At 31.4% G+C, this 15,887-nt stretch overlaps 1 protein-coding gene across 9 annotated transcripts in view; it reads left to right on the plus strand.

Annotated features, from left to right (window-relative positions):
• HERC1 (HECT and RLD domain containing E3 ubiquitin protein ligase family member 1) overlaps positions 1–15,887 on the plus strand; it is a 189,782-nt gene that overhangs the window by 81,731 nt on the left and 92,164 nt on the right. For 8 of the 9 annotated variants that reach the window (XM_023497786.2, XM_031955414.1, XM_031955415.1 and 5 more), the window contains exons 22-27: positions 985–1,156; positions 3,635–3,947; positions 4,417–4,537; positions 7,126–7,177; positions 14,612–14,880; positions 15,505–15,720. In XM_023497786.2, the coding sequence (XP_023353554.1) occupies positions 985–1,156; positions 3,635–3,947; positions 4,417–4,537; positions 7,126–7,177; positions 14,612–14,880; positions 15,505–15,720 (1,143 nt within the window). The remainder of the gene's footprint in view (positions 1–984; positions 1,157–3,634; positions 3,948–4,416; positions 4,538–7,125; positions 7,178–14,611; positions 14,881–15,504; positions 15,721–15,887) is intronic. The other variant, XM_031955420.1, reaches the window with a different exon arrangement.

The following is a 15,887-nucleotide window of genomic DNA, read 5'->3' on the forward strand; positions in this document are numbered from 1 at the left end:
CCCCCCCCCCCATAATATCTTTATGTACTTCCCCTTCTCTCCACTCATATTTCAGTAACCCTAATTCAGCTTCTCATCATTGCTCACTTGAACTTTATTGTGGTATCTTTTCATTTGGTCTTCTGGGCAGTCAAGTTGTTCCTCATTGTACTCTGTCTTCCCTACAGCTGCCAAAATAATTTTTGTAAAGCATAAGTCTGACAATGTACTTGAGAAATGTCAGTGGTTACCTTTTATTCCTGAGATCAAATATAAATAGCTTCATTTGATATTTCAAAACCCCTCAAAATTTGACTCCAACTTAACTTTCCAGACTTGTTATACCTTATTTTGCTGTCACTCATTTGTTGTCATTTACTGTCTGACTACTTATGAATGAATTTCCCTTTCCCATCTCCATGCTTTTTTGTCTTGCTGACCATAATGGCTGATGTGTATTCTCTGCCTCTTAGAATCCTGAGTTTCTTTAAAGCTCAGATCAAGCACTGACACTTTCATGAAGTTTTTCTTTAGTTGCCCCAGATGTTAGTGCATTATTACATTTCCAAACTACTTTGATATCTTCCCTCTCTCACCCCCATTCTTAGAGATAAATACATATTGTCCTCATGATGGTAAGCTCCTTAAGAGCAGGGATTACTTTACTTTTGTCTTTATGGCTCCAGTGTTTAACAAATAGGAGGCACTTAATAAATGCCTGTTTAGTGATTCATGTAAAGTCATATTCATTAAATCTGTTCATGATCTGTCTAAATTTTATCTCACATTCTATAGATGTAGATGAGTTTTATTGTAAAGTTTTCTTAGCAAAAGTAAGAAGAGAAATATACTTTTACTCTGGAAATAATTTGTATTTAGATATTTATAGTAAAATGTGTGCATTATTCATTTTAGTATTTGTCCAAAAATAAAAATATCAATATTGTATCTTAAGACTTATGAAAAATTGTTTTCATTATGCAATTTCTAATGATTTTTTTCAAGATTTCAGAAAACCAAGAATCTGTGGACACTGATGCACAGGAGCATTCTTTTACTCGAACCATTGATGAAGAAGCTGAGATGGAAGAGCAAGCAGAGAGAGATAGAGAAGAAGGACATCCAGAACAAGAAGATGAAGAAGAGGAGAGAGAACATGAAGTTATGACAGCTGGTAGTAAGTACAATTTACACATATACATAAAATGTTATACTTTGGGTTTGTTTTGTTACTGCTTGATTTTTTAATAACAAATTTTTTCAACTTTTTATTTAAAAGGTGATAATACCCTCGTTTTTAATTATGATCTTTATTTTATACTAAATTGAAAATAATCTTATGTACATTATATAAAGTGATATAATAGTTGTAAAAAGTGCCTTCATGTGCAGAAAAACCCTGTGATTAATTTTAAATACAACATGGACCTTGATAGGTTGGTTGGTTGGTTGTTGCTCTTCATTCTTGAAAAGGACCAAAATGGCATCACTAGGTTGGACTTGAGACTGTCTGATAACCAATATGTTCTGCCACAGGTTGAACACAAATAATCCCTGTGAACATTTGGGGTACCTTCTCTAACTCTATACAACTTGCAATTCTCTTGAGCATTAGCTTTACTCATTTTGCTTTGCTCATATGACATGGCACCTTCCCTGATGAGGATGTGCCATGCTGGGAGATTCTATGCTAATATCACCCATGTCATATAATCAATTCTAAAGTTCTCTAAGGGGAGACCTTGAGAATTGTCCTTTTTCTGACAATCTTGTGAGCACTTAGCCTATCTGAATTCTCCATAAAATAGTCTTTTTGGCAAGCATACATTTGACATTTGAACAATATGGCCAGCCCAGAGGAGTTACGCTTTCTGCAACATGAACTTTATAGACTTATGCAATTAATTTACATTTAATTCATAGCAGTCTAATGTTAGTTTAATCTTACTGTTATTGATTTATAGATCACTTGAATATTGCCAAGGACTGAATATGTTCTGGGTCACCTTTTTGAAATTTCTTGTTTTCTTTTAAATATTCAGTTTAGCTCAGAGATCACACAATTAGGTTTTGGAAAGCTTTGCCATTCAATATAACTTCTTGTTGAAGGTTGTTACAACTTGTGTCAGTTTTGGTCCTCTATAATAAACCTTGTGGGAGGTAAAAATGTCCGGCAGCCTTGTAAATTCTTGTATAGTGGGAACACATTTCTTGAAAATATAGTCTTCATGAAAACCTGGTAGCTGGTCTTCTTTCAACTGTAATAAATCTTTTAAAATATATATTGTTTATTTTTATAATAATAGCTTTTTGTTTTTCAAAATATATGCAAAGACAGTTTTCAACATTCAATTTTGTAAAACTTTGTGTTCCATATTTTTCTCCCTCACTCCTTCCTTCCCTACACAGCAAGCAATCTAGTATAGGTTAAACAAGTGCAGTTCTTTTAAACATATTTCCACATTTATCGTGCTGCACAAGAAAAATCAGATCAAAAAGGGAGAAAAAATGAAAAAGAAAAAAACAAGCAAGCAAACAACAGCAAAGGTCAAAATACTTTGTTGTGATCCACATTCAGCCCCCATAGTTCTCTCCCTGGATGCAGATGGTTCTTTCTCTCTGTCACAAGTCTGTTGAAATTGGCCTGAATCACCTCAAAACATGTACTCCATGTGAATGTTATGTTACTTTCCCTAGCATGTAGAACCATGTATATTATATGGTTTGCCAGGTGAATAGGTTTTTTGGGGCATTTTAAAATTTCACAATCATGAACATTTTTAGTTGCTTCTAATAATTAGATATTTAAATGACAGTTTCAAGTTCTTTGAAGTATATTAGGTTTTATGTAACCTAAAATTGTATGCATGCCATTTAGACTTCTACTAGGAAATGTGAAAGAATTTAGGTTGAAATTAATTGCCTATACATTCATTGGACATATATCACTTATTGCTTGGTAGTATTAACTTAATGTTTTATGTGTTTGGTTTTTTTTCCTCTCATATTACAGATTCTTTGATGGGAAGCAGTCATGTTAGGTGTTATGTGTGTGTGTGTGTGTGTTGTTTTTTTTTTTAAGCTCAATTTTTGGCATGATAGTTCCTGTAGTAGGCACTTAACAAATATTTGTTGATTGATTAGGTTATGATTATATGGGTAATATAACATTAATAACTTTGTCAAGGTAAACATTTTTATCTATGCCAATCTTTTAAAAATCATCATTGACAGGAACTTTGAATAGGTATTAACAGATCTCACAAGAGAAAAATTGTTTAATTATAACTTGTTACATGTCAGTTTCTCATTATATTTTATAACTTACCTCTTGATATATAGGCATTAATTATTTAAGTAACTTTGATAATATCTTTTAATAATGCCTTTTAGCTAACTCTTTTAGAGCTCCCCAAAACTAAATTGTCTTATTATTCCTTCTAGCATATTCAAAACAGTGTAAAAATAATACAACACAACTATGGATAATCAATTTTTGAAGAAATGAACTTTTTTTGTATGATTAAATAGCATGGTGTTTTTAAAAGTCTCACTAAGTGTTTAGTCCACATGTATTTACTATTTTTTAATGTAGTTTTCTTTGCTTTTATTCCCCTATGTGTTAAGATCTTGTTTTTGTGTTGCATTATTACAGAAATCTTTCAATGTTTCCTATCAGCCCGTGAAGTAGCACGCAGCCGGGACCGAGATAGAATGAACACTGGGGCAGGGTCTGGGACTCGTGTTGATGATCAGCCTCCTCAGTCTCAACAGGAGCGAAGGGTCAGCACAGACCTTCCAGAAGGCCAGGATGTATATACTGCTGCATGCAATTCTGTGATCCATCGATGTGCCTTGTTAATATTAGGAGTAAGTCCTGTTATTGAAGAGCTTCAAAAGCGAAGAGAGGAAGGACAATTGCAGCAACCATCAACAAGTACCTCTGATGGGGTTTTACTTATGACCAGGTAGGAAGTGCTAGAAGTTAATTAGCTTCTTTTTTGTTTCTTTCATCTTTGCTATTTTGTTTCCTAATGACTTTTTAAAATGTAAATTGAACTTCTGATTTAAACATAAAGATAGGGATGAAATTGATTGTATTGAATTTGAAATGTTTAGTCAGTAATGGTGACTTAAAGTAACAAAGTAGTTTATGAGTTAGAGGAGATTGAATCTATCATTTTAGATGTAGCTGAGGTGAATAGGAATTTACTTCTATTTCTAGACATTTTTAATAGTCAAAAAGAGAAGCAAGTAAGTTATTATTTTGTGAGTGAAAAGTCCCTTTTATTAATGAATAACTAAGATTTTTCTTAGATAGACAAGGGATCCTTCACAATTAGTATATTGTCTCTGTTGTTAATACTTTTAATTTTACATTCTCACAATCTCAAATTGAAAAAAAAATTTTTGTGTGTGTGCACATGTGTGAGGCAGGAGTGAAAGTCTTACTGCAGAGAGCCGCTCAGTTCATGCAAGTCCAAATTATAGACTGATTAAATCAAGGAGTGAATCTGATTTATCTCAGCCTGAATCAGATGAAGAAGGTTATTCACTGGTAAGTGAAAAGAACTTTTTGTTATCCTTGTTTTCTGCAAAGAGGATATTTTTGTCCTCAAAATGTATTTTAAGTAATATACAAAATTTTGGATATAGTAAATGTTGAGTAAATGTTTAATAGATCTATATAAAGGTTGTATCACTAGAAAACTTACCTTCCTTATGCAAATTGAAAAATTTATAAATATGGACATTTAAAATATAGAGGCATCTTGTATTTTATCCTAATAGAGGTGAACAGTGGCACTGATACTATAAAAATTTATTTGGCATACTTCTATTTTATAAGTAGGAATATTTAGTTATTTTATAGAATTTCAGACAAAAGAATGAAGCAATTTGCTGAAGTCCTTATAAAGCTTTTCGAGCTATCCTACTTTCCCATTTTATTCAACTTTTCCGTCATAATTTATGTTCAAGTTTTGGGTTTTTTTTTTTTAATTTCTTTACAACATGCTGGAAATGGACAGTTACTTTCTAAAAATAATTCAAAACATTAGTCTGAGACGAGTTGCCTTTAATACTAGTTTATACTTTTCTTGGGATTAAGAAATGTAAATTAAAGCAAGGTAAGATGTAAAGTAAGGTAAGGTAAAAACCTTAACTGAGCAAAATACTTGGTGCAATTTATTATATCCAAAATTCTATTTTCTGACATTTGAAATTAATCGATACAGTACTACTTCATTTATCTTGCTTTATTGAGGAATGTAGAGTGGCAAAGTGGTACCCTGAGTAGAGGGTCAGAACTGGAAACAGGAAGACTCATTCTCCTGAGTTCAAATCTGGCCTCAGACATTTACTATGACTCTGGGCAAGTTGTCTGAACTGGAAAAGGAAATGACAAACTGTCTCAATATCTTTGCCTATATAGAGTCACAAAGAGTTGGACATGACTGAAATGACTGAATAACAACCAGATTGAAGAATGTAAAATTCTGAATAAGAAAATTTCCCATTCAAAGGAATCTTAATCCTAAAACTTTTATTATTAAAAGAAACCTTTAAAAAAAATTAATTCTATATATAAAACCTATATCAAATTATTTTAGGGAGAAGGAAAGGAGAGAAAAAAATTGGAACTCAAATTTTTTTTTAATAATGCTAAAAGTTGTTTTTTTATGTATAATTGGAAAAAATAAAATGAATTCAGAATGTCAACACATTGAAAAAAGAAAAAAAAATCCAAAAGTAACATATTTGTCAAATGAAAAAGAAATTATCTCCCAGAATTTATAGATGCTTCCAAAAGGAAAAAATAAGAACAGAAATTTCTATGCATTATAAAACGGTTTCACACTGGAAAGGGATTGATAAATGAAAGATAAAAGAAGCAAGAGGATGTAGAATTCAGTTTTTATTCATTACACCATCTCCTTTTAAAAAATTCTACTTATCATCCAGAGATCTAGGTTTTCTTCACCCCCAGTTTCAAAACAAAGTAAAATAAAGGGACAAATTCTTAGCATTATAATTAAGTTGAACTTCATAAATTAAAAGATAAAAGTTAAGTTAAAAATAAAAAGAATTCTATTTTTCTGCTTTAGCAAGTAGTTATAAGCTGAATTTTAACTTTGGTTACTAGAAATATCATTTTTTAAAGATTTACCATGATATATTAATATTTTCAGGGGTTACTAAAGTATGTAGGGATGTTTGTCTCTATACTAAAGGGCTTCTGCCTTTAGCTATTTTCTATATACCCTGTACAAACTTTCAATACAATGTGAGATGCTTCTTATTTCAGATAGAGTTGAATGTATCTCATTTTTTCTCCAATGTCATTTTTTATCAATACTGTATGCTTTTCTCACTTTGGCTTTACATAATAGGGCAGAATTGAAGTTGCCAGAGAAAAATATATATCTAAGCTATATTTCTAAAATTTCACTAGTTGGATATTAAATTAAGAGGTCATTTAAAATTTGTATGCCATTGACAGTATAAAAGTTTTCAATAATTTTCTCCTTAATGTCAATTACTTCATTTAAATTTCTTTTTTCTAATGATTTGCAGAAATCAGTGGAAATTTGTAGGGGACAGGGATAGCAGAGAAACAGGCAAATGTAATTTTAGAAAATAATCTTTTTCTTAAGCCCTTTGTATAGTAGCCAAAATAAAATAGTAGCTTTGAAACCAAGAAGACCTGACTTCACTTCCTATTTTCAATACATATCCTAAGTGACTATTGGCAAGTTAGTTAACCTCTCAGTAATCTATATTAACTCAACTCTTTAAGACAAGAGTTGAGTTCATATATCCAATAAAATTACAGACCTTGCACTTAGCCTGGAGAAATAAATGCCCCTGAGAAGATGCTGAGAAGTCAAGGCCTTTTGTGACATGTTTCCATTACAGGCAATGGGGCTTTTAGTTCATCATATCATAACTGGAAAGCTATTTAGAACCTTTCTAGGAGATTTGGATTGCTACAAATCTGATAGCTGGTTATGTAGGGCATTATTATTAGTGTCTTGATTATTTTTTTCTCCCTTTAAAACTCAAATTATTAAATCTTTAGTCACTAAATTGAAAATTGCTTTTGATTTAACAACTGAAAACTTTTTTTTTCCTTTAACTTTACAGAGTGGAAGACGAAATGTAGATTTTAACTTGGGTTCCTCCCACAGAAAGAGGGGTAAGTATGAACGTTTTAAATATTGGATCAAATTATGTAGCTGTTAATAAATCCTTGTTCTACTCTAGAATAATATTAAATATTGTTTTAAAGCAATAGAATAAATTAATTATGAGTGTTAAAAATCTTTAGCCATGAATAACATTCAGCATAACTTAAGTATGTCAATTTCTAGTTATTTTGGAGATGCTGGAAAGTTCTGTAAATAGTACTTTATTATTCCTTGTCCTCGAGGCATAATTCATTGTATGTAAGTAAACCTTTTAACCATATCATACAACTTCTAAAGCTGCTTTCCAGAACCTGAAAGCTCCCTTTTAAAATATTTTTTTCCTGGTATCTATCTTTAGGTAAAGCTAATGAGATATAATTGGTACTTATGCGATTCCCCCTCTTCCCTTGAGTTAAGATGTTTTATGCTATCTTTAAGCCCTCCTTAAAGTATTCCTATAGTAGATAAATACATAGTTAATTTTTGCTTAGCTTTGTGAATGGAGATAAGAGTAGATCAATAAGAGATAAGCCAAGAAAATGATCATTTGAAAAGCAATTCATAACATTAAATTATCTTTATTTTCCAATATTCTGTGTAGCAGAACTTCTTAATTGAGACTTTTCTTAAACTTATTTGTAGTTATAGCCTAAACAAGTTGTGTTGAAATTTTTTTTATCAATAGTGCTCTTTTGCCCATATTTTAATATTTCTTCATTATAGTTTCCAAAATTTTTTAAATTTAAAAATGAAGTGTCTACTCTATTCCTTTCTAAGTTTTTTACCATGTAAGTGCATATGTACATATTTGTACGCATATATATATATATATATATACACACACACACACACACACACACACACAGATTGCTTTAGGGGAGACAGTAGAATACAGTGGAAAGAGCACTAGCTCTTGAATTAGAAAATTTTATTCTCCCTGTGATGGTCACTACTTTTGTGATCTTGAGCAAGTCACATAACCTTACTTGAAATCAGTTTTCTCATCCGTAAATTTGAGAGGACTGAACAAGTGAGCATCATATCAAGTGCCTTCACAGTCTTGATTTAGGTCCTATGATTTTTTTGATGTAGTAAATGTCACTTTTTCCTAGATTTAATGTCTGTTAAAAACTAGGTAAAGAAAATTTTTGGGGGGTGGTGGTGGTGGTAATTGTCTTCCTTTAGAGAACATGTATTATGCAACTCTTATGTGGAAAAGTAAAGGAATTTAACTCCTGCTCAAAATAGGATTTTAAATTTCATTTTTATGTCAAGTAATTTGAGTTGCTATATAAAAAGCTACATACTTGTCAGCAGGATTATATAGTTGAAAAGTGGAGGAATAGAGAAGAGTATGTATAGCATTCTTGAAAGAAGGTAGATCAAATAGGATCTAAATGAATGTTATAGGACAAAATTTTTCTGAACTTTTAAAAATAAAATGTTTCCAATTCTTAATAGTGTTACTTTTAAATATTTAAACTAATTATGCTGATTCACCTTAGTCAAACCATTTATACTGATGTTTGTTTGCAAAGATAAATATCTAATAATAATGACCTGCATTTATATGGTAATTTAAAGTTTGCAAAGTACTTTACATATATTTTCTCATTTGAAACCCAGAATAACCCTTTGAAATAAGTGTGATTAGTTATATTATTATTTTACACATGAGGACATTAAGATTGAGATTTAGAGAAGCAAAATAACTTGTCCTAGAGTAAATTCTATAGTACATATTGGTTTGTCACAGTTGGGACATAGGTGAGCTTTGAATCCTGATTTCTTTTGATCAGCAGTTCTTCCACTGTATTGTGCTGCCTCTGCAATGTCTGGAAAGGCAGAAGGAAAATTAACAAGTTATTAACAATTATTTTTCAGTATTATATATGTCCTATCATCTGGGAATTTAGATTATAATCTTTTATTTTATGAAAAGCATGTTGGAAATTAATTCACATTAAATTGTACCACATTTAGTGATGATACGTCATCTTGGAGAACTGCCTTAATGAAAACAGTCTAATATTTGATAAAAGAAAGTTGATAGGAGATAAAATAGTATAATAGAAAAAAATACTGGGTTGGATTCCTGACTTTGTTCCTTGAGACTTAACCTTGATTGGACCTTGATTTTCTCATTAGTAAAATGTGGCCTTTTGACTAGATGCTTTCTAACGTCCCTTATAGCTAAGATACACCCCATCACTGGCATATTTCCAAGTAAGAAGTGCTTACTTTTAATAGGAAGTCATTTTTCTTTTGCAGTGTTTGACATTTGCAAAGCTTTGACTCTCCCCACCTTTAAGATGCTATGGTTTTATCACATCAACTCTTCTTTGGTTAGTGCAGTTATAGAGCAGAAATCTGTCAGATCCACTTGCGAATAATTAATTGTACCTGTTTGAATGGGCAGGCTACCTGACCATCCATTAAAATCTTTTATATTGTTAATTCTGTATCTGATATAAGTATAATAAACAGACTGCAACCTGTGAAGATAATAATGTGTACATTTTACATTTTTTATATTCCTCCTAATTTTGAGGAAGAAATGGGGTGTGTGTGTGGGTGTGGGTGTGTGTGTGTGTGTGTGTGTGTTTCTTCCTCCATGTAATCAATCTCCTTGCTAGCTATATTTCTTTTGAAAATTTCTTTGTAGGACTAGTAGATGTATGAATTATAATTAGGTGACTCCTGTATTTAGATAATGTCTGTTTGATCATTCACACATTTGTCATACTTTTTTTGCAAATTGATGTATTCTACCTGACTTCTACTATTCTGTGATCTAGATTGTCTTCTTCAGGGACTCAGTATTTTTCATCTGTAAAATGAAATTGTTTGGTTAAGTTCTAAATCATCCAATGTCATAAGGTTGTCAAATATAGGCTGAAACTTTCATAGTAAACATTCATAGTAAAGAATAGTGAAGTAAAAATTAAGAAGCAGCATTGGTGGGTTATTTTTTTGATTTTCTTTTGTTTATTAAGCTCCTTAAATTTCGTAACAAAGCTTTGTTAAGATTAACTTTGGAAATAATTGTTTTAAAATCTGTACTATTTGGTGTATCATATATGATATACCATTTTAACTATACATCTGAAGTTAGTGTTGTTTGAAGAAAGAAAAATATAAATATTGTCTTCTGTATGAATTGTTTCCTTTTGTCTTCTGATTCTCGTGTGGTAGTGTACTTACTCCTTTTTGGCCAGTTGAGCCCCAGAAAAAAGAAGAGCTTCAAGCAAGTACATGATGGCATGTTTACTTTTTTCTCCTTCTAGCTTGCCTACATATTTTATGATATGTAAAGTATGTATTGCAGCCGTGCCACATTCATTTAGAAAATTTCATTTTAGGAACTAAGTTATAAGGATAAATAAACATTCAATTATTTCTCACAAAATTTCCACATTCATTTAGAAAATTTCATTTTAGGAACTAAGTTATAAGGATAAATAAACATTCAATTATTTCTCACAAAATTTTTAAAATCATGAACTTTTTTTTGTATTGTATTTTCTTATGTAGTGGCAATCTTATGAATTCAGTGTGCAAAGATAATTGGGCTTGGGGCTAAATAACATTCTACAAATTTTTTGATATATCTTTTCATGCCAGATTTTTGGGTAGCCAGTTAAAAAAACACATGAGATTAACTTACCCGATTACTTTAATACACTTTTTTCAAAAGATTGAGTACTTTCCATATTGTCTTTCCATGTTTGTAGGTTTCAGTTTTTAAAAGCATTTTTGGTTAAAAAGAGAGAAAGTTGTTAAATGAACATTTTTTCATTTTAATTTTTCAGCTTTAAGATAGATTGTTTTTCTTGATCTTTCTTTTACTTTTATTAGCCATTATTAGAATTATACTAGATTTTTCCTCTGACTTACTAAAAAGATTGGATTTTGATCTTGGTTAGTTTATTAGCATTTTCAAAGATCTTGATCATCCTATATGCTTTATCATTCACTGATGTTGAAAGTTGAAATTTCCAACATTGGTTAGAAAAGGACAAATTAACCGTGCTGCCTAGAATTCTAAGGATCACTTAATTTCTCTGGTTTCCATTTTCTTTATCTGTAAATTGAAGTCAATCAGTAAAAAATATTTATTAAGCTTCTGTTAAGCTTTGAGCTAAACACTAGGTTTACAAAAAGTTAAAAGACAATCTGTTCTCTCAGAGAGCTGACAATCTGATGGTGTAGACAACAAGTTTCAAATAGCATAGAATTTAAGTAGGAAATAAGAGAAGAAAAAGTACTAGAATTGAGTAAGATTAGAAAAAGCTTCCTATAGAATAGGGCTCTTTTCTCAAACTTTTTCCACTTGACCCCTTTTCACTTGAAAAATCGTTATATGTGACTGGGTATATAAGTATACAAATCAAACATTTGCTGACAAATCATAATTTGTGACTCCCAACATTTGGTTATAAAACTATATGGCGTCTTGAATCACAGTTTAAGAAACTGTGTTATAGAAGATGGAATTTTAGTTGGAACTTAAAGGAAGATAGGAAAGCCAGTAAGTGGAAATAAGAAGGAAGAACATTCCATGAATATGAGAGACTTCTTGGAACATCTTGTTCAGGGATCAATCAGAGGCCTTTGTCACTGGGCTGAAGAGTACATGGCTGGGAGAAGATTGGAAAGGTAGGAAGAGACTAGGGTTATGAAGAGTTTTGAATGCCAAGCAGAGGATTTTGTATTTGATCACAGAGATGATAGATAGCCATGGGAGTTTGTTGATTAAAGCAGCAATGTGATCGACATTTAGAAAAAATATATATTTTTGGTGGCTGGTTGGAGGATGAGTTGTGCTGAGGCAGGTAGCAGACTATTGCAGTGATTTGGGCATGGAGCATTGAAGGCCAGCACTAGTGTGTGATGACCTTGTCAGAAAAGGAGGAGGCAAATCCATGAGATGTTGCAAAAGTAAAATGGGACAGACCTTGGCAACAGTTTGGGGTGGCGAGGTCAGGAGTGAGAGGGAGTAAGGAGCTGGAAGCGTGAGGAGTGGGAGAAAGGTGTTGCCTTCTGTAGTAATAGGGGAAGGTGAGTGATTGGGAAAGATAATGAGTTCATTTTTAGACAAGTTGAGTTTGATAATTTCTATTGTTCATCCAGTTCAAGATGTCTGAAGAACAATTAGGAATGTGAAAATAGAGGTCTACAGAAATGTTGGGGCAGGACTTATGGGAGCTTATAAGATTACCAGTTATATAACAAGAGTTAGCAGGGCATTCAAAACTCTTCATGACATGAGATTGAGGGGGAGAAGAGGGAGCTCACAACAAAGGGCCTGATTGCTCAGATCTCTGTTCTATGAAAAAAATGAAAAAGTATTAACCATGTGGAAAGTACTCTGCTAAGTGCTGGAGATGCAAAAGAAAAATGATTCATTCTGTATATCAAGGAATGTTAATTCTAATGATGAGAAAGACTCATATAGATTTTAACTACAGGATAGATAGAAAAATCCAGTGGTCCTTAGCATGCAGAGTAAAGGCAGATGGCAATATTTTAATAAACCTGTATGAATTTACATGTAAATTTTTCTTATGTACCTTAAATTTATCATTAGATAATTATGTATTAAAAATTTTAAATTCTGAAATTTGTTGAAAAATCAAATCAGAACATAAATAAGGGACCAGAACAATATTGCTCTGAATTTTGGGGTGGAAGAAAAAAGAATGTATTATTTTTTTTGCACATTCATAGCATTATTTATCCTTTATTATTTGTTAGATTATATATTCATATTAGTTCATCATATTTTCACCCCATTATTTTCTCATTTGTAGAAATGTTTAGCTACACAATAAAAATTGAGTTTGCAAAATATTTTTAACTTTTTTCTAGATAAACTTTAATTTTTATTTGTTCTTTTCAAAATCTAGAAAGCAATTAAGTCTTATATTACAAACTAGTTACTTGCAATTGAATGAAAATTATATCAGGATGCACATAAATTATTTGAAAATAATTTTTAGTATTTTTTTCAAAAAAATTAGTTTATTTTTAAGCATTAAAAGTTTAGGGGTTTTCGAATGAAATTGTTGACACATGAATGTCGCTAATCCTGAAGTGGAATTTTGAACTTCAAATGATATTGACTCACTTCCTTTTGAAGGTAGTGAATTAAATAGTGTGAAGATAGTTTATCTTATGTCTCAGATCTTTTCCATGTAGTTATGGTGACAAATACAACTTATGTATTTGCCTCTTGCATTTGTTGCCTTTACATGCATTCCTAATGGAAAAATATGGTAATATTTTGAAATTAATTCCACAACTGCAATAATTTGTATAGGCTTAGAGTAAATTGACACTTTGTACACACATTAAAATTGATGTTGGAAACCTCCATGACATTTTCTCTTGTGCTCTTGAATTTTAATATTTATTTAAAGTCTTTAAAGCAATTTAAGAGTATATTAGAAAATGCTTAGTGGTAAAATGAATGGTGTTTCACTTAGCATGTACATTGTCCTATCACGAGATAAGCACAAATCGTGTCATGGTAAATCTTTCATAATCTTGACTCTGGAATTACTATTTGCTGGCTGCAGATAGTATTTTTAAAATCACAAATATATACACATTATATACAATTAATTTAAAATGGATATTCCATGTATAAATTTAAAAAAAAAACTGACACATGTCCTTTTTGTCTTTGTTTTACTCTTTACTCTTCATTTTTTCAGTACAAAGCATAGAGACATATATTGGGCTGCTTTATTCTTATAAATGATATTGTAAAGAAAGTCCTTTCATTAAAACAGGGTCTTACCAGTATGTCCAAACTTGGTGTTTCCTTTTGGACTGAATTTTCTTTTATTGTGTTTATCTTTGTTTTACTGAACAGTATTAGAACCAACTAGGTACATAGAATGGTAGAGTTGGTGTCAAGAAGACCTAAGTTCAAATTCAGTTATAGATACTTACTAACTTTGTGACTCTGTGCAAGTCATCTGTTCTCTGCCTCAATTTTCTCATCTGCAACATGGTGATAATAATGGCACTTACCTCAAACCTTGTTGTGAGAATAAAATAAAATGTTTGCAAAGCGCTCTGCTAACCTTAAAGTGCTATGTAAATGCTATTTTATTTAGTATTCTGATTTTAAGCTAAACATTTTGAGAGCAGCTGCAGTCTTTTCCTTTTGTCAGCTTTTTGCTATAATCTATATATGCTATAATAAGATTATTCAGTAGTACAAGCAGGATTTTTTTCTTAATTTATTACATTGCTGTAGTCTTTATTTTAATTGAAGTTGCTTGGATTCATTTAATGCATGCTTTTGTTTTTAAAACATGACTATCCATTTTTCACTGGTTGTGATAGCAGCAACATTCAGTCCTTACCTAGTTTCAGAATATGTTTATTACACACTGGAATTGATACAGACTTATTATTTGTGCATGTAGGACCTGTACACAGTCAAATGGAACCTTTGAGTGACTCCTGGACTCACCTGAAACACAGTAGAGACTGGTTGTTTAGCTCCTCTTACTCATTTGAATATGATTTTGACCTTACTAAGGCACTTGGAGTTCATACTTTGATTGAAAATGTTGTCAGCTTTGTAAGTGGAGATGTGGGGAATGCCCCAGGTTTTAAAGAACCAGAGGAAAGTATGTCCACGAGTCCACAGGCCTCAATCATTGCAATGGAACAGCAGCAGCTAAGGGCAGAGGTAAAATATCTTGATTTTTTTTTTCAAAATTAATTCTGTTTTGGATTTTTGAAACATGAAGTGAACTCTGGCATATAGAAAATATGCATTTGCTCCCATCATTATGATTTTAACTAAGTAAAAAAGATAGCAATTTATTTGATCAAGAATTGAAACTTAAAAGCATGACTTTAGTAGATATTTGGCTGAATATTTAATAAAAATAAGACTTCCCTGATTTAATGGATACTGATTTATAGCTATGGAAGTATATATTGGATTTTGGAGACCTAGCCAGTATATCTGAATAAAAAAGGACAGAGTAATTGCACTATTAGAATATTATCTAGCAAGAAAATTGTATCCAGAAATATTACATTTTACCTACGTTGGTAAAGCCTTTTTAGAGCTTTGTTAGTTGACTTTTTCTCATATATTAAGGTATAATGTTTACAGATCTTTGTCAGAAAGTCTTTGGTGAAAATAGTCACAGATGTGACAGTGAGATCTATTGTTATGGAATAAAATAATTTAAATGTTAGACTTAAAATTTAAATATGATAAATGACTTATTTTATGACTTTACCTTGTTGCTTTGTTTAGTGAAGAAACTTAAAATCTCTTCATTTTAATTTGTTTTTAAAGCTTCGCTTGGAGGCCCTTCATCAAATCCTGGTTCTACTATCTGGAATGGAGGAAAAAGGAAGTGTACCGTTAACAGGAAGCAGGCAAGGATCAGGATTTCAGTCCTCTTTGCTCCTCACATCCGTTAGATTGCAGTTTCTAGCTGGATGCTTTGGTTTAGGAACAGTAGGACATGCAGGAGCGAAAGGAGAAAGTGTGCGATTACATCATTATCAGGTATGAGGTAATTTATGTTTATGTCCTTAGAATAAGTATTAATTTTGCTTGTGCTTTTTGATTTTTTTAAATCTAGTTTTATAACCAAATTTTATATTTTCTAAAGTTAGTAGTTTAAAAATACATAATAATCATCTGAGTTTTCCATAGTCTGAGTGGGTAGAATT

This window comes from Sarcophilus harrisii, chromosome 2 (genome assembly GCF_902635505.1).
Source record: "Sarcophilus harrisii chromosome 2, mSarHar1.11, whole genome shotgun sequence".
Classification (NCBI taxonomy): domain Eukaryota; kingdom Metazoa; phylum Chordata; class Mammalia; order Dasyuromorphia; family Dasyuridae; genus Sarcophilus; species Sarcophilus harrisii.